The sequence below is a fragment of the Bombina bombina genome, chromosome 3 (genome assembly GCF_027579735.1).
Source record: "Bombina bombina isolate aBomBom1 chromosome 3, aBomBom1.pri, whole genome shotgun sequence".
NCBI classification, from domain to species: Eukaryota; Metazoa; Chordata; class Amphibia; order Anura; family Bombinatoridae; genus Bombina; species Bombina bombina.
Genome location: NC_069501.1, coordinates 1,257,710,221 through 1,257,732,116, shown reverse-complemented (window position 1 = coordinate 1,257,732,116; position 21,896 = coordinate 1,257,710,221). Strand labels below are relative to the sequence as shown.

The 21,896-nt window shown below is 40.5% G+C and overlaps 1 protein-coding gene across 1 annotated transcript in view; it reads right to left on the bottom strand.

The window, feature by feature from the left end:
• LOC128652708 (short transient receptor potential channel 2-like) overlaps nt 1-21,896 on the bottom strand; it is a 137,100-nt gene that overhangs the window by 42,078 nt on the left and 73,126 nt on the right. Inside the window, 2 exon segments of the mRNA XM_053705639.1 lie at nt 10,294-10,386; nt 11,119-11,281. Coding sequence (XP_053561614.1) covers nt 10,294-10,386; nt 11,119-11,281 — 256 coding nt within the window.

Sequence of the window (21,896 nt, the reverse complement as noted above, 5' to 3'; positions counted from 1 at the left end):
TTTACCCTCGTACAGGAACATTATTTACCCTCGTACAGGAACATTATTTACCCTCGTACAGGAACATTATTTACCCTCATACATGAACATTATTTACCCTAATACAGGAACATTATTTACCCTCATACATGAACATTATTTACCCTCATACATGAACATTATTTACCCTCATACATGAACATTATTTACCCTAATACATGAACATTATTTACCCTCTTACAGGAACATTATTTACCCTCGTACAGGAACATTATTTACCCTCGTACAGGAACATTATTTACCCTAATACAGGAACATTATTTACCCTCGTACAGGAACATTATTTACCCTAATACATGAACATTATTTACCCTAATACATGAACATTATTTACCCTCGTACAGGAACATTATTTACCCTCATACATGAACATTATTTACCCTAATACAGGAACATTATTTACCCTCGTACAGGAACATTATTTACCCTCGTACAGGAACATTATTTACCCTCGTACAGGAACATTATTTACCCTCGTACAGGAACATTATTTACCCTCGTACAGGAACATTATTTACCCTCGTACAGGAACATTATTTACCCTCGTACAGGAACATCATTTACCCTCGTACAGGAACATCATTTACCCTCTTACAGGAACATTATTTACCCTCGTACAGGAACATTATTTACCCTCTTACAGGAACATTATTTACCCTCGTACAGGAACATTATTTACCCTCGTACAGGAACATTATTTACCCTCGTACAGGAACATTATTAACATTATTTACCCTCGTACAGGAACATTATTTCTTCTGTTAAGTGTGATCAGTCCACGGGTCATCATTACTTGTGGGATATTAACTGCTCCCCTACAGGAAGTGCAAGAGGATTCACCCAGCAGAGTTGCTATATAGCTCCTCCCCTCTACGTCACCTCCAGTCATTCTCTTGCACCCAACGACTAGATAGGATGTGTGAGAGGACTATGGTGATATATTTAGTTTTTATATCTTCAATCAAAAGTTTGTTATTTTATAATAGCACCGGAGTGTGTTATTCCTTCTCTGGTAGAATTTGAAGAAGAATCTACCTGAGTTTTTCTATGATTTTAGCCGGAGTAGTTAAGATCATATTGCTGTTTCTCGGCCATCTGAGGAGAGGTAAACTTCAGATCAGGGGACAGCAGGCAGATTAATCTGCAAAGAGGTATGTAGCAGTTTATTATTTTCTGACATGGAATTGATGAGAAAATCCTGCCATACCGTTATAATGTAAACTCAGCCTTGAATGCAGTAGATGTAGCTGATATCAGGCTGTCATGTATGTATATTTTACACTTCAGTTTTCTGGGAAATGGTACTTCTCTGGCTTTTAAACTGTATACATAGACTTAACCTATTTTGCAGGGACTTGCAATAGGTTTTAAATGACAATTAATTATTGAGGTAAAACGTTTTTTTGCTGGCATGTAAAAACGTTTTTTTCTCTGAGGTACTGGGTGAAAAAATGTTTTGGGCACTTTTTTTCCACTTGGCAATAGTTTTGATTTAAATTAGAGCAGTTCACTGATCCCTCTCACTGTTATGTGTGTGGGGGAGGGGCCATTTTGGTGCTTTCACTATGCATCAGAAAAACTCAGTCAGAGGTTCATTTTCTTCCTGCATGATCCGGTTCATCTCTACAGAGTTCAGGGATCTCAAGAGTCTTTTTTGAGGGAAGTAATCATTCACAGCAGAGCTGTGCTGATTGTATTGACTGTGATATAAAAAACGTTTATTTGTGTATTTTTTTCTGCTGCCTGGGTTAGTTATCATTTGCTGAGGGGAACAATCCTTTGCTAAAACTGTATATTCTGACAAAGATTGATGCTATAACTTAATTATTTTATCTGTTATAATATTTTCTGTGCTTCTTAAAGGCACAGTTCGTTTTCATATTATTTGTAAATTACTTTGAAAAGTATTTCCAAGTTGCTGTTTATTTGCTAGTGTGTTAAACATGTCTGATTCAGAGGAATATCTCTGTGCTATATGTGTTAATGCCAAAGTGGAGCCCAATAGAAATTTATGTACTAAATGTATTGATGCTACTTTAAAAAATAGTCAATCTGTACAAATTGAACATATTTCACCAAACAACGAGGGGAGAGTTATGCCGACTAACTCGCCTCACGTGTCAGTACCTGCATCTCCCGCTCAGGAGGTGCGTGATATTGTAGCGCCGAGTGCATCTGGGTGGCCATTACAAATCACATTACAAGATATGGCTACTGTTATGACTGAAGTTTTGGCTAAACTACCAGAACTAAGAGGTAAACGTGATCACTCTGGGATGAGAACAGAGTGCGCTGATAATGCAAGGGCCATGTCTGATACTGCGTCACAGTTTGCAGAACGTGAAGACGGAGAGCTTCATTCTGTGGGTGACGGTTCTGATCCAAATAAACTGGACTCAGACATTTCAAATTTTAAATTTAAGCTTGAGAACCTCCGTGTGTTACTAGGGGAGGTATTAGCGGCTCTGAATGATTGTAACACAGTTGCAATCCCAGAAAAAATGTGTAGGTTGGATAAATATTTTGCGGTACCGACGAGTACTGACGTTTTTCCTATACCTAAGAGACTTACTGACATTGTTACTAAGGAGTGGGATAGACCCGGTGTGCCTTTCTCACCCCCTCCTATATTCAGAAAAATGTTTCCAATAGACGCCGCCACACGGAACTTATGGCAAATGGTCCCTAAGGTGGAGGGAGCAGTTTCTACTTTAGCTAAGCGTACCACTATCCCAGTGGAGGATAGCTGTGCTTTTTCAGATCCAATGGATAAAAAATTAGAGGGTTACCTTAAGAAAATGTTTGTTCAACAAGGGTTTATATTGCAACCTCTTGCATGTATTGCGCCTGTCACGGCTGCAGCAGCATTTTGGTTTGAGTCTCTGGAAGAGACACTTCAATCATCCACACTAGATGACATCACACACAAACTTAAATTCCTTAAGTTAGCTAATTCATTTATTTCAGATGCCGTAGTACATTTAACTAAACTTGCGGCTAAAAATTCAGGATTCGCCATTCAGGCACGCAGAGCTCTGTGGCTAAAATCCTGGTCAGCTGATGTTACGTCTAAATCTAAATTGCTTAATATTCCTTTCAAAGGGCAGACCTTATTCGGGCCCGGCTTGAAAGAGATTATTGATGACATTACAGGAGGTAAAGGTCATGCCCTGCCTCAGGACAAGGCCAAAGCCAAGGCTAGACAGTCCAATTTTCGTTCCTTTCGTAATTTCAAAGCAGAAGCAGCATCAACTTCCTCTGCACCAAAACAGGAAGGAGCTGTTGCTCGCTACAGACAAGGCTGGAAACCTAACCAGTCCTGGAACAGGGGCAAACAGGCCAGAAAACCTGCTGCTGCCCCTAAGACAGCATGAATTGAGGGCCCCCGATCCGGGACCGGATCTAGTGGGGGGCAGACTTTCCCTCTTCGCCCAGGCTTGGGCAAGAGATGTTCAGGATCCCTGGGCGTTAGAGATCATATCTCAGGGATACCTTCTGGACTTCAAATCCTCTCCCCCAAGAGGGAGATTTCATCTGTCAAGGTTGTCAACAAACCTAACAAAGAAGGAAGCGTTTCTACGCTGCGTACAAGATCTTTTATTAATGGGAGTGATCCATCCAGTTCCGCGGTTGGAACAAGGACAAGGGTTTTACTCAAATCTGTTTGTAGTTCCCAAAAAGAGGGAACCTTCAGGCCAATCTTGGATTTAAAGATCCTAAACAAATTCCTAAGAGTTCCATCGTTCAAGAAGGAAACTATTCGAACAATTTTGCCCATGATCCAAGAGGGTCAGTACTTGACCACAGTGGATTTAAAGGATGCTTACCTTCACATACCAATTCACAGAAGTCATTACCGGTATCTAAGGTTTGCCTTTTTAGACAGGCATTACCAGTTTGTAGCTCTTCCATTCGGACTGGCTACGGCTCCAAGAATCTTCACAAAGGTTCTGGGCACTCTTCTGGCGGTACTAAGACCGCGAGGAATTTCAGTAGCTCCATACTTAGACGACATACTGATACAAGCTTCAAGCTTTCAAACTGCCAAATCTCATACAGAGATAGTACTGGCATTTCTAAGGTCGCATGGATGGAAAGTGAACGAAGAGAAAAGTTCTCTCTTTCCACTCACAAGAGTTCCCTTCCTGGGGACTCTGATAGATTCTGTAGAAATGAAGATTTACCTGACAGAGGACAGGTTAACAAAACTTCAAAATGCATGCCGTGTCCTTCATTCCATTCAAGAGACCAGAAATTCTCTTCTATGGTGGCTTTAGCGGCCACATCTGTCCAGGGGAATGCCATTCAGCAGGCCAGACTGGTCAATTGTAACAACAGACGCCAGCCTACTAGGTTGGGGCGCTGTCTGGAATTCTCTGAAGGCTCAGGGACTATGGAATCAGGAGGAGAGTCTTCTTCCAATAAACATTCTGGAATTGAGAGCAGTCCTCAATGCTCTTCTGGCTTGGCCCCAGTTAGCAACTCGGGGGTTCATCAGGTTCCAGTCGGACAACATCACGACTGTAGCTTATATCAACCATCAGGGAGGGACAAGAAGCTCCCTAGCAATGATGGAAGTATCGAAGATAATTCGCTGGGCAGAGTCTCACTCTTGCCACCTGTCTGCAATCCACATCCCGGGAGTGGAGAACTGGGAGGCGGATTTCTTAAGTCGTCAGACTTTTCATCCGGGGGAGTGGGAACTTCATCCAGAGGTCTTTGCCCAAATACTTCCACGTTGGGGCAAACCAGAGATAGATCTCATGGCGTCTCGACAGAACGCCAAGCTTCCGCGCTACGGGTCCAGATCCAGGGATCCGGGAGCGGTCCTGATAGATGCCTTGACAGCACCATGGACCTTCAGGATGGCTTATGTGTTTCCACCTTTCCCGATGCTTCCTCGATTGATTGCCAGAATCAAACAGGAGAAAGCATCAGTGATTCTAATAGCGCCTGCATGGCCACGCAGGACTTGGTATACAGATCTGGTGGACATGTCATTCTGTCCACCTTGGTCGTTACCTCTGAAACAGGACCTTCTGATTCAGGGTCCTTTCAAACATCAAAATCTAACTTCTCTGAAGCTGACTGCTTGGAAATTGAACGCTTGATCTTATCAAAGCGTGGTTTTTCTGAGTCAGTTATTGATACCTTAATACAGGCTAGGAAGCCTGTCACCAGAAAGATTTACCATAAAATATGGCGTAGATACCTATATTGGTGCGAATCCAAAGGTTACTCTTGGAGTAAGGTTGGGATTCCTAGGATATTGTCTTTTCTACAAGAAGGTTTAGAAAAGGGGTTATCCGCTAGTTCCTTAAAGGGACAGATCTCAGCTCTGTCCATTCTGTTACACAAGCGTCTGTCAGAAGTTCCAGACGTTCAGGCTTTTTGTCAGGCTTTGGCCAGGATTAAACCTGTGTTTAAAGCTGTGGCTCCACCATGGAGTTTAAACCTTGTTCTTAACGTTTTACAGGGTGTTCCGTTTGAACCCCTTCATTCCATTGATATAAAGTTGTTATCTTGGAAAGTTCTATTTTTAATGGCTATTTCCTCGGCTCGAAGAGTCTCTGAGTTATCAGCCTTACATTGTGATTCTCCTTATTTGATTTTTCACTCGGATAAGGTAGTTCTGCGTACTAAGCCTGGGTTCTTACCTAAGGTAGTCACTAACAGGAATATCAATCAGGAGATTGTTGTTCCATCCTTGTGCCCAAATCCTTCTTCGAGGAAGGAACGTCTTTTGCACAATCTGGATGTAGTTCGTGCCCTTAAATTTTATTTACAGGCAACTAAAGATTTTCGACAAACGTCTTCCCTGTTTGTCGTTTACTCTGGTCAGAGGAGAGGTCAAAAAGCTTCTGCTACCTCTCTCTCTTTTTGGCTTCGTAGCATAATTCGTTTAGCTTATGAGACTGCTGGACAGCAGCCTCCTGAAAGAATTACAGCTCATTCCACTAGAGCTGTGGCTTCCACTTGGGCCTTTAAGAATGAGGCCTCTGTTGAACAGATTTGCAAGGCTGCAACTTGGTCTTCGCTTCATACTTTTTCCAAATTTTACAAATTTGACACTTTTGCTTCCTCGGAGGCTATTTTTGGGAGAAAGGTTCTTCAGGCAGTGGTTCCTTCTGTATAAAGAGCCTGCCTATCCCTCCCGTCATCCGTGTACTTTTGCTTTGGTATTGGTATCCCACAAGTAATGATGACCCGTGGACTGATCACACTTAACAGAAGAAAACATAATTTATGCTTACCTGATAAATTCCTTTCTTCTGTAGTGTGATCAGTCCACGGCCCGCCCTGTTTTTTAAGGCAGGTAAATATTTTTTAAATTATACTCCAGTCACCACTACACCCTTGGCTTCTCCTTTCTCGTTGGTCCTTGGTCGAATGACTGGAGGTGACGTAGAGGGGAGGAGCTATATAGCAACTCTGCTGGGTGAATCCTCTTGCACTTCCTGTAGGGGAGCAGTTAATATCCCACAAGTAATGATGACCCGTGGACTGATCACACTACAGAAGAAAGGAATTTATCAGGTAAGCATAAATTATGTTTTACCCTAATACAAGAACATTATTTACCCTCGTACAGGAACATTATTTACCCTCGTACAGGAACATTATTTACCCTCTTACAGGAACATTATTTACCCTCGTACAGGAACATTATTTACCCTCGTACAGGAACATTATTTACCCTAATACAAGAACATTATTTACCCTCGTACAGGAACATTATTTACCCTCGTACAGGAACATTATTTACCCTCGTACAGGAACATTATTTACCCTCTTACAGGAACATTATTTACCCTCGTACAGGAACATTATTTACCCTCGTACAGGAACATTATTTACCCTAATACAAGAACATTATTTACCCTCATACAGGAACATTATTTACCCTCGTACAGGAACATTATTTACCCTCGTACAGGAACATTATTTACCCTCGTACAGGAACATTATTTACCCTCTTACAGGAACATTATTTACCCTCTTACAGGAACATTATTTACCCTCGTACAGGAACATTATTTACCCTCGTACAGGAACATTATTTACCCTCTTACAGGAACATTATTTATCCTCATACAGGAACATTATTTACCCTCTTAAAGGAACATTATTTACCCTCGTACAGGAACATTATTTACCCTCTTACAGGAACATTATTTACCCTCGTACAGGAACATTATTTACCCTCGTACAGGAACATTATTTACCCTCGTACAGGAACATTATTTACCCTCGTACAGGAACATTATTTACCCTCTTACAGGAACATTATTTACCCTCTTACAGGAACATTATTTACCCTCTTACAGGAACATTATTTACCCTCGTACAGGAACATTATTTACCCTCGTACAGGAACATTATTTACCCTCGTACAGGAACATTATTTACCCTCGTACAGGAACATTATTTACCCTCATACAGGAACATTATTTACCCTCGTACAGGAACATTATTTACCCTCGTACAGGAAGGTACAGGAACATTATTTACCCTCATACAGGAACATTATTTACCCTCGTACAGGAAGGTACAGGAACATTATTTACCCTCGTACAGGAAGGTACAGGAACATTATTTACCCTCATACAGGAACATTATTTACCCTAATACAGGAACATTATTTACCCTCGTACAGGAACATTATTTACCCTCGTACAGGAACATTATTTACCCTCGTACAGGAACATTATTTACCCTCGTACAGGAACATTATTTACCCTCGTACAGGAACATTATTTACCCTAATACAAGAACATTATTTACCCTCGTACAGGAACATTATTTACCCTCGTACAGGAACATTATTTACCCTCGTACAGGAACATTATTTACCCTCTTACAGGAACATTATTTACCCTCTTACAGGAACATTATTTACCCTCGTACAGGAACATTATTTACCCTCGTACAGGAACATTATTTACCCTCGTACAGGAACATTATTTACCCTCTTACAGGAACATTATTTACCCTCGTACAGGAACATTATTTACCCTCGTACAGGAACATTATTTACCCTCTTACAGGAACATTATTTATCCTCATACAGGAACATTATTTACCCTCTTACAGGAACATTATTTACCCTCGTACAGGAACATTATTTACCCTAGTACAGGAACATTATTTACCCTCGTACAGGAACATTATTTACCCTTGTACAGGAACATTATTTACCCTCGTACAGGAACATTATTTACCCTCGTACAGGAACATTATTTACCCTCATACAGGAACAATATTTACCCTAATACAGGAACATTATTTACCCTCGTACAGGAACATTATTTACCCTTGTACAGGAACATTATTTACCCTCGTACAGGAAAATTATTTACCCTCTTACAGGAACATTATTTACCCTCTTACAGGAACATTATTTACCCTCTTACAGGAACATTATTTACCCTCGTACAGGAACATTATTTACCCTCGTACAGGAACATTATTTACCCTCGTACAGGAACATTATTTACCCTCGTACAGGAACATTATTTACCCTCATACAGGAACATTATTTACCCTCGTACAGGAACATTATTTACCCTCGTACAGGAACATTATTTACCCTCGTACAGGAACATTATTTACCCTCATACAGGAACATTATTTACCCTCGTACAGGAACATTATTTACCCTCGTACAGGAAGGTACAGGAACATTATTTACCCTCATACAGGAACATTATTTACCCTCGTACAGGAAGGTACAGGAACATTATTTACCCTCGTACAGGAACATTATTTACCCTCGTACAGGAACATTATTTACCCTCGTACAGGAACATTATTTACCCTTGTACAGGAACATTATTTACCCTCTTACAGGAACATTATTTACCCTCGTACAGGAACATTATTTACCCTCGTACAGGAACATTATTTATCCTCATACAGGAACATTATTTACCCTCATACAGGAACATTATTTACCCTCATACAGGAACATTATTTACCCTCGTACAGGAACATTATTTACCCTCGTACAGGAACATTATTTACCCTTGTACAGGAACATTATTTACCCTCTTACAGGAACATTATTTACCCTCGTACAGGAACATTATTTACCCTCGTACAGGAACATTATTTATCCTCATACAGGAACATTATTTACCCTCATACAGGAACATTATTTACCCTAATACAGGAACATTATTTACCCTTGTACAGGAACATTATTTACCCTCTTACAGGAACATTATTTACCCTCTTACAGGAACATTATTTACCCTAATACAGGAACATTATTTACCCTCGTACAGGAACATTATTTACCCTCGTACAGGAACATTATTTACCCTCGTACAGGAACATTATTTACCCTCGTACAGGAACATTATTTACCCTCATACAGGAACATTATTTACCCTCGTACAGGAACATTATTTACCCTCATACAGGAACATTATTTACCCTCATACAGGAACATTATTTACCCTCGTACAGGAAGGTACAGGAACATTATTTACCCTCATACAGGAACATTATTTACCCTCATACAGGAACATTATTTACCCTCGTACAGGAACATTATTTACCCTCGTACCGGAACATTATTTACCCTCGTACCGGAACATTATTTACCCTCGTACCGGAACATTATTTACCCTCGTACAGGAACATTATTTACCCTCGTACAGGAACATTATTTACCCTCGTACAGGAACATTATTTACCCTCGTATAGGAACATTATTTACCCTCGTACAGGAACATTATTTACCCTCGTACAGGAACATTATTTACCCTCGTACAGGAACATTATTTACCCTCGTACCGGAACATTATTTACCCTCGTACAGGAACATTATTTACCCTCGTACAGGAACATTATTTACCCTCGTACCGGAACATTATTTACCCTCGTACAGGAACATTATTTACCCTCGTACAGGAACATTATTTACCCTCGTACAGGAACATTATTTACCCTCGTACAGGAAGGTACAGGAACATTATTTATCCTCGTACAGGAACATTATTTACCCTCGTACAGGAACATTATTTACCCTCGTACAGGAACATTATTTACCCTCGTACAGGAACATTATTTACCCTCATACAGGAACATTATTTACCCTCATACAGGAACATTATTTACCCTCATACAGGAACATTATTTACCCTCGTACAGGAACATTATTAGATTGATATAATTCAGACATAAGAGGAGCAGCAGAATACAGGGCTCATGGTCTGTTACATTATAGGCTGTGGGCAATAAACGTACTTCCCCAGCTTGTCGGAGTCACCGTAGTTCACATAAATGTTGTTGAGACCACACAAGAAGGCGGTGAGGATGATCATCAGGATAAACATGAACCTGCCCAAGACACAGAAGATAATCAGCACGAATCCTATGTATAACGTTGTACTGTTCAGTTGTTAGGATAGTTCAGGTGTCGTGTGATTATGGTAATAGTGTTAGATTAGGGTGACAGTGACTATGTGAATGCCATATGCATAGCCATTACAATTTACATTCCAGTGTTTGTCTCCTAGGGCAGTAACAGAAGACAGCAATCACATGTTACAATGAATTGCTTGCGTTTTTGCAATATACATCCATTACCAAAATGCTTTACTGTTTTTTCAGCAGCATACACACATATGCTGAGTACCCCGTGCACCAGCAATTAAACACCACACCTTTTTAGAGTCAGTGCTGACTTGTATGACACAAATGAAGTCTTCACTGATGCAATAAACACCACAAACAGCTCTATGAGTCCTGACCCTCTAGTTACATGTAGCATATGTGCATATGCCACTGAAACAGTGATTACTTTTACTAGAAGTATTTTGTAAAAATGTTTCCATTTAAAACTAAAATGTATTCATGTATATTTCAATTTTGACCTTTATATCCCTTTAAGGAAGAACATTTGTAACATTTGAATCAAGTGAATTCGTTCAAAGTAAAAAAATTAACATTTACTGAACACTTTAGGTTCTAAAAAATATCTGAAAAAAGCAAATGTCAAGGAGGCAATCTGTACTTCAACTAGAATATCGCACGTTAGAGGAGAATTGTAGGGCTATACGGTCTGGTTACCTTATCATATCATCAATCATCTTGCCAATGGATATCTGCAGGGTCCCCAGGGTCTCATGAGCTGGCAGGATATACGCCAAGCGTGTAAAGCTCAGCATACTGGTCACCGCAAACAGAACCTCAGCTATGAACTGTGGGTCTTCTGTATTCCATTCAGGCCTTTCTGCAAGAGTCAATTAAAAAGGAAAATAATATCGTCTTTATCATTATGGGCTACAATACAAGTGGAGCACTAATTTATAGCGGGTGCGTGATAAATAACCAGCCATTACATTATTCTCTGGTTCATTTTCTAAAAGTGCCGCAATTGGCCCCAAAATAAAAAGAGTCTTTTTATAAAAAAAATACTGAACGGAGCAGTTTCTAGGGGTTAAAAGAGCCTTTACATTGCGGTCTATGGGAACTGTGTGTTCCCTGTAAATATATATGTATATAAGCAGAAACATATTTATATTTGCTGCCCATCGTTGTGCGACTTACCCCCTTTGCTGTGCTAGTTCTCATTTCGTGTCTGTCGGCAAGAGAACAAGGCTCCTATTGGAGCGTATGTAAGCGCGACTTTGTGAGCACAATGCTTCTGTGTAATGTAAGCGTGACCTGCACCTCTCTTGTAATACCAGTGCACATTAGCGTACACTGGTATTACTCAGGTGAGCGCAAATATCGCTTTAGCGTAAGCGATATTTAGCGCCCTACATGTTCTGCACATCTGATCTTCCGGACACAATTTAAACACTGTTTAGCAGGATTTTATTATACTGACCCTGATATTTAGTTCTCTCCTTTCCTACTAACAATAGGAGTTGATTGGTCTTTTAAACAGAAAGCATAATACGAATGGGGCAGGCAAATGCTTTGCCATAACTGTTTAAAATAATAAATATTGGTCATATTAATTATTAACAAATGTTGACTAATTGCTGAACATTCAACAATCACTTTTGAAAAATAATATACATTTTCCCCATGGAATGTTACATTTGAATATCAAATGTATTAATCATATATTAAAGGGACATGAAACCCAAAATATGAATTTAATTATTCAGATAGAAAATACAATTTTAAAGAACATTATAATTTACTTCTATGATCTAATTTGCTTCATTCTTTAAATATCCTTTGTTGTTGAAGAAAAAGCAATGCACATGGGTGAGCCAATCACACGAGGCATCTATGTGCAGCCACCAATCAACAGTTACTGAGTCTATTTAGACATGCTTTTTAGCAAAGGATATCAAGAGTTAATAGATGTAAATTGAAAAGTTGCTTAAAATGTTCTTTCTGAATCATGAAAGATAAAATTTGAGTTCCATGTCCCTCTAACATTCAAAGGTTGATTATCATAGACATCACTGTAAGTTAACAACCTTGAAAAAAGAGATATTAAGTGGAAAAAAGGTTGTGTTTCCTACCGCACAAAGGTAGGAATTGCATATTGCATTACTCATATAGTAGAACATTCATTAGATTTAAGGCGGTATGGTCCAAGATACACTTAGATTTAGACCTCACTAGATGTTACATCTAAGGTTTAAGCTACCATTTGAGTTAATGTTAACTAATGATGGCCCTGTTTATTATGTATATCATTTATTAATGAGCTAGACTTAGAAAAATTCTAATATATAACTTTGACATTTTAAAGAGACATAAAACTCAAAATTGTTCTTTTAGAGCATATCTAAGTAGACAATCTGTAAAATTATTAAAGCATTGTTGCAAAACCACTGTCATATAGTGCTCCACACTCGTGTATACTTATGAGCCTATGTGGGTGTGCTCTTCAACAAAGGATACCAAGTGAACAAAGTAAAGGTGGTAACAGAAGTGAACGAGTAATACTCGATGTGCGCTAACTTAAGGACTATGGATATCTCAACAGTGTTAACTTATTCTCCCTTTACATGGAAGAAAAATGTTCTTTTTATTTTTAAATATACAGTATATTTCTAAATATATATGTTTTTTTTTTGTAAAACATATCTATAAACTATATATAATATTATTCTTATACTTTATTTATAAAGCACCAACATATTCCAAATACAAGTCTGTCAAAATAACTGAGATAAGAGGGCAGTCTGCAGAGGCTTATATACAAGGTAATTACGGAGGTAAGAAGTGTATTAATATAATCGTGTTGGTTATGCAAAACTGGGCAATGGGTAATAAAGGGATTATCTATCTTTTTAAACAATAAACATTCTGGAGTAGACTGTCCCTTTAAATATTAGGAAAGGGGGTCAAATAAATCATGAAAAGTACATTGTAAAGTATTTGTACAATGTATAATTAAATTTGAATTTTATGTCCCTCCGTCATGTGTGCCATACAAACATTTGAACTGCAGAAAAATGTCAAGAGGAACATTTGTGAAGGCTGAAACTGCAAGAAACATAATTTATGTAAGAACTTACCTGTACTTACCAATATGAAAGAAATGAATTTATCAGGTAAGTTCTTACATAAATTATGTTTTCTTTCATGTAATTGACAAGAGTCCATGAGCTAGTGACGTAAGGGATAGCAATACCCAAGATGTGGTACTCCACGCAAGAGTCACTAGAGAGGGAGGGATAAAATAAAAACAGCCATTTTTCGCTGAAATAAATTAATCCACAACCCAAAATATGAGTTTATTCTCATAAATGAAAAGAAAAACTTAAAACATAAGAAGAAGAATCAAACTGAAACAGCTGCCTGAAGAACTTTTCTACCAAAAACTGCTTCCGAAGAAGCAAATACATCAAAATGGTAGAATTTAGTAAATGTATGCAAAGAAGACCAAGTTGCTGCTTTGCAAATTTGATCAACTGAAGCTTCATTCTTAAAAGCCCACAAAGTGGAGACTGATCTAGTAGAATGAGCTGTAATTATCTGAGGCGGGGCTTGACCCGACTCCAAATAAGCTTGATGAATCAAAAGCTTTAACCACAAAGCCAAGGAAACAGCAGAAGCCTTCTGACCTTTCCTAGAACCAGAAAAGATAACAAATAGACTAGAAGTCTTCCTGAAATCTTTAGTAGCTTCAACATAATATTTCAAAACTCTTACCACATCCAAAGAATATAAGGATCTCTCCAAAGAATTCTTAGGATTAGGACACAAGGAAGGGACAACAATTTCTCTATTAATGTTGTTAGAATTCACAACCTTAGGTAAGAATTTAAATGAAGTCCGCAAAACCGCCTTATCCTGATGAAAAAACAGAAAAGGAGATTCACAAGAAAGAGAAGATAATTCAGAGACTCTTCTAGCAGAAGAGATGGCCAAAAGGATCAACACTTTCCAAAAAAGAAGTTTAATGTCCAAAGAATGCATAGGCTCAAAAGGAGGAGCCTGTAAGGCCTTCAAAACCAAATTAAGACTCCAAGGAGGAGAGATTGATTTAATGACAGGCTTGATACGAACCAAAGCCTGAACAAAACAGTGAATATCAGGAAGCTTAGCAATCTTTCTGTGAAATAAAACAGAAAGAGCAGAGATTTGTCCCTTCAAGGAACTTGCAGACAAACCCTTATCTAAACCATCCTGAAGAAACTGTAAAATTCTAGGAATTCTGAAAGAATGCCAAGAGAATTTATGAGAAGAATACCATGAAATATAATTCTTCCAAACTCGATAATAAATCTTTCTAGAAACAGATTTATGAGCCTGTAACATAGTATTAATCACTGAGTCAGAGAAACCTCTATGACTAAGCACTAGGCGTTCAATTTCCATACCTTCAAATTTAATGATTTGAGATCCTGATGGAAAAATGGACCTTGAGACAGAAGGACCGGCCTTAATGGAAGTGGCCAAGGTTGGCAACTGGACATCCGAACAAGATCCGCATACCAAAACCTGTGAGGCCATGCTGGAGCCACCAGCAACACAAACGATTGCTCCATGATGATTTTGGAGATCACTCTTGGAAGAAGAACTAGAGGCGGGAAAATATAAGCAGGCTTATAACACCAAGGAAGTGTCAACGCATCCACTGCTTCCACCTGAGGATCCCTGGACCTAAACAGGTACCTGGGAGTTTCTTGTTTAGATGAGAAGCCATCAGATCTATTTCTGGAAGACCCCACATCTGAACAACCTGAGAAAACACATCTGGATGGAGGGACCACTCCCCCGGATGTAAAGTCTGACGGCTGAGATAATCCGTCTCCCAATTGTCTATACCTGGGATATAAACAGCAGAAATTAGACAGGAGCTGGATTCTGCCCAAGCAAGTATCCGAGATACTTCTTTCATAGCTTGGGGACTGTGAGTCCCACCCTGATGATTGACATATGCCACAGTTGTGATATTGTCTGTCTGAAAACAAATGATGGTAATCGCACAGAGTTCCAAAATATTGATTGGTAATCTCGCCTCTTGAGATTTCCAAACCCCTTGTGCTGTCAGAGATCCCCAAACAGCTCCCCAACCTGAAAGACTTGCATCTGTTGTGATCACAGTCCAGGTTGGATGAACAAAAGAGGCCCCTTGAACTATACAATGGTGATCTAACCACCAAGTCAGAGATAGTCGAACATTGGGATTTAAGGATATTAATTGTGATATCCTTGTATAATCCCTGCACCATTGGTTCAGCATAAAAAGCTGAAGAGGTCTCATGTGAAAATGAGCAAAGGGGATCGCGTCCGATGCTGCAGTCATGAGACCTAAAACTTCCATGCACATAGCTACTGAAGGGAATGACTGAGACTGAAGGTTCCGACAGGCTGCAAACAATTTTAGATGTCTCTTGTCTGTTAGAGACAGAGTCATGGACACTGAATCTATCTGGAAACCTAAAAAGGTGACCCTTGTCTGAGGAATTAAATAACTTTTTGGTAAATTGATCCTCCAACCATGTTTTCGAAGAAACAACACTAGTTGAGTCATGTGAGATTCTGCAGAATGTAAAGACTGAGCTAGTACCAAGATATCATCCAAATAAGGAAACACCGCAATACCCCGCTCTCTGATTACAGAGAGTAGGGCACGAGAACCTTTGAAAGGATTCTTGGAGCTGTCGCTAGGCCAAAAGGAAGAGAGACAAATTGGTAATGCTTGTCTAGAAAAGAGAATTTCAGAGACTGATAATGATCTGGATGAATCGGAATATGAAGATATGCATCCTGTAAGTCTATTGTGGACATATACTGTCCTTGCTGAACAAAAGGCAGAATAGTCCTTATAGTCACTATTTTGAAAGTTGGTACTCTTACATAACGATTCAACATTTTCAGATCCAGAACTGGACTGAATGAATTTTCTTTCTTTGGGACAATGAATAGATTTGAATAAAACCCCAGACCCTGTTCCTGAAACGGAACTGGCATAATTACCCCTGAAAACTCCAGATTTTAAACAAACACACTTCAGGAAAGCCTGAGCCTTTACTGGATTTGCTGGGATGTGTGAGAGAAAATATCTTCTCACAGGAGGTCTTACTCTAAATCCTATGCGGTACCCCTGAGAGACAATACTCAGAATCCATTGATTTTGGACAGAATTTATCCAAACATCCTTGAAAAATCCTAATCTGCACCCTACCAGCTGAGCTGGAATGAGGGCCACACCTTCATGAGGACTTGGGGACTGTAGTTTAAAAATAAAAAACACCTGCCTTAAAATGACAGGGCGGGCCATGGACTGGATACACCACAAGAGAAATAAATTTATCAGGTAAGCATGAATTTTGTTTTCTCTTGTAAGGTGTATCCAGTCCATGGATCATCCATTACTTGTGGGATACCAATACCAAAGCTATAGGACACGGATGAAGGGAGGGACAAGGCAGGCACTTAAACGGAAGGCACCACTGCCTGCAAGACCTTTCTCCCAAAAATAGCCTCCGAAGAAGCAAAAGTATAAAATTTATAGAATTTTGAAAAAGTATGAAGCGAAGACCAAGTCGTCGCCTTACAAATCTGTTCAACAGAAGCCTCATTTTTAAAAGCCCATGTGGAAGCTACCGCTCTAGTAGAATGAGCTGTAATCCTTTCAGGAGGCTGCTGGCCAGCAGTCTCATAAGCTAAGCGTATTATACTCCTTAGCCAAGAAGAAAGAGAGGTTGCCGAAGCCTTTTGGCCTCTCCTCTGTCCAGAGTAGACAACAAACAATGGAGATGTTTGACGAAAATCTTTAGTAGCTTGTAAATAAAACTTTAAAGCACGAACCACGTCAAGATTGTGTAAAAGACGTTCCTTCTTTGAAGAAGGATTAGGACACAGTGACGGTACAACAATCTCCTGATTGATATTTTTATTAGATACCACCTTAGGTAAAAAACCAGGTTTGGTACGTAACACTACCTTATCTGCATGAAAAATTAGATAAGGGGAATCACATTGTAAAGCAGATAACTCCGAAACTCTTTGAGCCGAGGAGATAGCTACTAAAAACAGAACCTTCCAGGATAAGAGCTTAATATCTATGGAATGCAAAGGTTCAAACGGAACCCCTTGAAGAACTTTAAGAACTAAATTTAAACTCCAAGGCGGAGCAACAGGTTTAAACACAGGCTTGATTCTGACTAAAGCCTGACAAAACGCCTGCACGTTTGGAACCTCAGCCAGACGTTTGTGCAAAAGAATAGACAGAGCAGAAATCTGTCCCTTTAAGGAACTAGCTGACAAACCCTTCTCCAAACCTTCTTAGAGAAAAGATAATATCCTAGGAATCCTGACCTTACTCCATGAGTAACCCTTGGATTCACACCAATGAAGATATTTACACCATATCTTATGATAGATTTTCCTGGTGACAGGCTTTCGCGCCTGTATTAAGGTATCAATGACCGACTCGGAGAAACCACGCTTTGATAAAATCAAGCGTTCAATCTCCAAGCAGAGAAACTAGATTTGGATGGTTGAAAAGACCCTGAAGTAGAAGGTCCTGTCTCAGAGGCAGAGTCCATGGTGGAAAGGATGACATGTCCACCAGATCTGCATACCAAGTCCTGCGTGGCCACACAGGTGCTATCAAAATTACCGATGCTCTCTCCTGTTTGATCTTGGCAATCAGACGAGGGAGCAGAGGAAACGGTGGAAACACATAAGCCAGGTTGAAGGGCCAAGGCGCTGCTAGAGCATCTATCAGTGCTGCCTTGGGATCCCTGGACCTGGATCCGTAACAAGGAAGCTTGGCGTTCTGGCGAGACGCCATGAGATCCAGTTCTGGTTTGCCCCAACGTTGAATCAACTGTGCAAACACCTCCGGATGGAGCTCCCACTCCTCCGGATGAAAAGTCTGTCAACTTAGAAAATCTGCCTCCCAGTTCTCTACTCCTGTGATATGGATAGCTGATAGATGGCAAGAGTGAATCTCTGCCCATCGAATTATCTTTGAAACCTCCAACATCGCTAGGGAACTCCTTGTTCCCCCTTGATGGTTGATGTAAGCTACAGTCGTGATGTTGTCCGACTGAAATCTGATGAACCTCACTGCCGCTAGCTGAGGCCAAGCCTGAAGAGCATTGAATATCGCTCTTAGTTCCAGAATGTTTATTGGAAGGAGTGCCTCCTCCTGAGTCCACGACCCCTGAGCCTTCAGAGAGTTCCAGACTGCACCCCAGCCCAGAAGGCTGGCATCTGTTGTTACTATTGTCCAATCTGGCCTGCGGAAGGTCATACCTTTGGACAGATGGACCCGAGATAGCCACCAGAGAAGAGAATCCCTGGTCTCTTGATCCAGATTTAGTAGAGGGGACAAATCTGTGTAATCGCCATTCCATTGACTGAGCATGCAGAGTTGCAGCGGTCTGAGATGTAGGCGGGCAAACGGAACTATGTCCATTGCCGCTACCATTAAGCCGATTACTTCCATACATTGAGCCACCGAAGGGCGAGAAGTATAATAAAGAACACGGCAGGAATTTAGAAATTTTGACAACCTGTCCTCTGTCAGGTAAATCCTCATTTCTACAGAATCTATCAGAGTTCCCAGGAAGGAAACTCTTGTGAGAGGGGATAGAGAACTCTTTTTTTCGTTCACTTTCCACCCATGAGACCTCAGGAATGCCAGAACAATGTCCGTATGGGACTTGGCAATTTGGAAATTCGACGCCTGTATCAGAATGTCGTCTAAGTAAGGGGCTACTGCTATGCCCCGCGGCCTTAGGACCGCCAGAAGTGACCCCAGAACCTTTGTAAAGATTCTTGGTGCCATAGCTAACCCAAAGGGAAGAGCCACAAACTGGTAATGCCTGTCTAGGAAGGCGAACCTGAGAAACCGATGATGATCTTTGTGTATCGGAATGTGAAGATAAGCATCCTTTAAGTCCACGGTAGTCATGTATTGACCCTCCTGGATCATAGGTAGGATGGTACGAATAGTCTCCATCTTGAAAGATGGGACCCTGAGAAATTTGTTTAGGATCTTGAGATCTAAGATTGGTCTGAAGGTTCCCTCTTTCTTGGGAACCACAAAGAGATTTGAATAGAAGCCTTGTCCCTGTTCCTCCTTTGGAACTGGGTGGATCACTCCCATAACTAGGAGGTCTTGAACACAATGTAAGAATGCCTCTCTCTTTATCTGGTCTGCAGATAATTGTGAGAGGTGAAATCTTCCTTTTGGGGAAGAAGCTTTGAAGTCCAGAAGATATCCCTGGGACACAATTTCCAACGCCCAGGGATCCTGGACATCTCTTGCCCAAGCCTGGGCGAAGAGAGAAAGTCTGCCCCCTACTAGATCCATTACCGGATCGGGGGCTGATCTTTCATGCTGTCTTAGAGGCAGCAGCAGGCTTCTTGGCCTGCTTACCTTTGTTCCAGGCCTGGTTAGGTCTCCAGACCGGCTTGGACTGGGCAAAATTTCCCTCTTGTTTTGCATTAGAGGAAGTTGATGCCGCGCTCATCTTAAAGTTTCGAAAGGCACGAAAATGAGTTTGTTTGGTCCTTAATTTATTAGACCTATCCTGAGGAAGGGCATGACCCTTTCCTCCAGTAATATCAGAAATTATCTCCTTCAGTCCAGGCCCGAATAGGGACTGCCCCTTGAAGGGAATGTTGAGAAGCTTAGACTTTGAAGTAACGTCAGCTGACCAGGATTTAAACCATAGCGCCCTACGCGCCTGAATAGCAAAACCTGAGTTCTTAGCCATTAGTTTGGTTAAATGAACAACGGCGTCAGAAACAAATGAATTGGCTAGCTTAAGCGCTTTAAGCTTGTCAAGTATATCCTCCAATGGAGTTTCTACCTGTAAGGCCTCTTCCAGAGACTCAAACCAGAAGGCCGCAGCAGCAGTGACCGGGGCAATGCATGCAAGAGGCTGGAGAATAAAACCTTGTTGAATAAACATTTTCTTAAGGTAACCCTCTAACTTTTTATCCATTGGATCTAGGAAAGCACAACTGTCCTCGACAGGGATAGTTGTACGCTTAGCTAGGGTAGAAACTGCTCCCCCCACCTTAGGGACCGTTTGCCATAAGTCCCGTGAAGCGGCATCTATTGGAAACATTTTCTTAAAAATAGGAGGGGGAGAGAACGGTACACCTGGTCTATCCCATTCCTTAGTAATAATTTCTGAAAACCTTTTAGGTATTGGAAAAACATCAGTGTAAACAGGCACTGCATAGTATATATCCAATCTACACAATTTCTCTGGCACTATAATGGTGTCACAGTCATGCAGAGTAGCTAAAACCTCCCTGAGCAACACGCGGAGGTGTTCAAGCTTAAATTTAAATGTAGACATATCAGAATCAGGTTGAAGCATCTTCCCTGAGTCAGAAAAATCACCCACAGAAAGAAGCTCTCCTGCCTCAGCTTCTGCATATTGTGAGGGGATATCAGACATAGCTACTAAAGCGTCAGAGTGCTCTGTATTTTTTCTAGTCCCAGAGCTGTCTCACTTTCCTTGTAACCCTGGTAGTTTGGACAATACCGCTGTAAGGGTATGATCCATAACTGCCGCCATGTCTTGTAAAGTAAACGCCATGGGCGCGCTAGATGTACTTGGCGCCTCTTGAGCGGGAGTCCCTTGAGCGGGAGTCAAAGGTTCTGACACGTGGGGCGAGTTAGTCGGCATAACTTCCCCCTTGTAAGTTTCCTCTGGTGATAAATCTTTTAAAGACAGAATATGATCTTTATAACTTAAAGTAAAATCAGTACATTTGGTACACATTCTAAGAGGGGGTTCCACAATGGCTTCTAAACATAATGAACAAGGAGTTTCCTCTATGTCAGACATGTTTAAACAGACTAGCAATGAGACCAGCAAGCTTGGAAAACACTTTGATAAATGTAAACAAGCAAAAAATAAAAACGGTACTGTGCCTTTAAGAGAAACAAATTTTGTCAGAAATTGAAAAACAGTGATAAAAAGCAGTAAATCTTACGAAATTTTTACAGTGTGTATAATAGACTAACAGAGCATTGCACCCACTTGCAAATGGATGATTAACCTCTTAGTTTCAAAACCGGATCAAAAAAACGATATAAACGTTTTTAAACAGTCACAACAAACTGCCACAGCTCTGCTGTGGCCCTACCTGCCCATATAACGATTTTGAAAGGCACAAAAACCCCTCAGAGAGGTCCTAAGTGTTCAGGAGACTCCTTCAGGGAAACTGGATGTCTCAAACGGCAAAATCTGATGCGCATTTAGGCGCGAAAATAGGCCCCTTCCACCCTGTATTCACAGTGAGAGGGCCTAACAAAACTAACCCTAGGCAAAATCTAGCCAGCCATGTGGAAAAAACTTGGCCCCAATAAAGTTTTATCACCAATATGTATAAAAAAATGTTTAAAACACTTTCCAGCAAACGTTTTATTTTTCAGTAATGTGAGA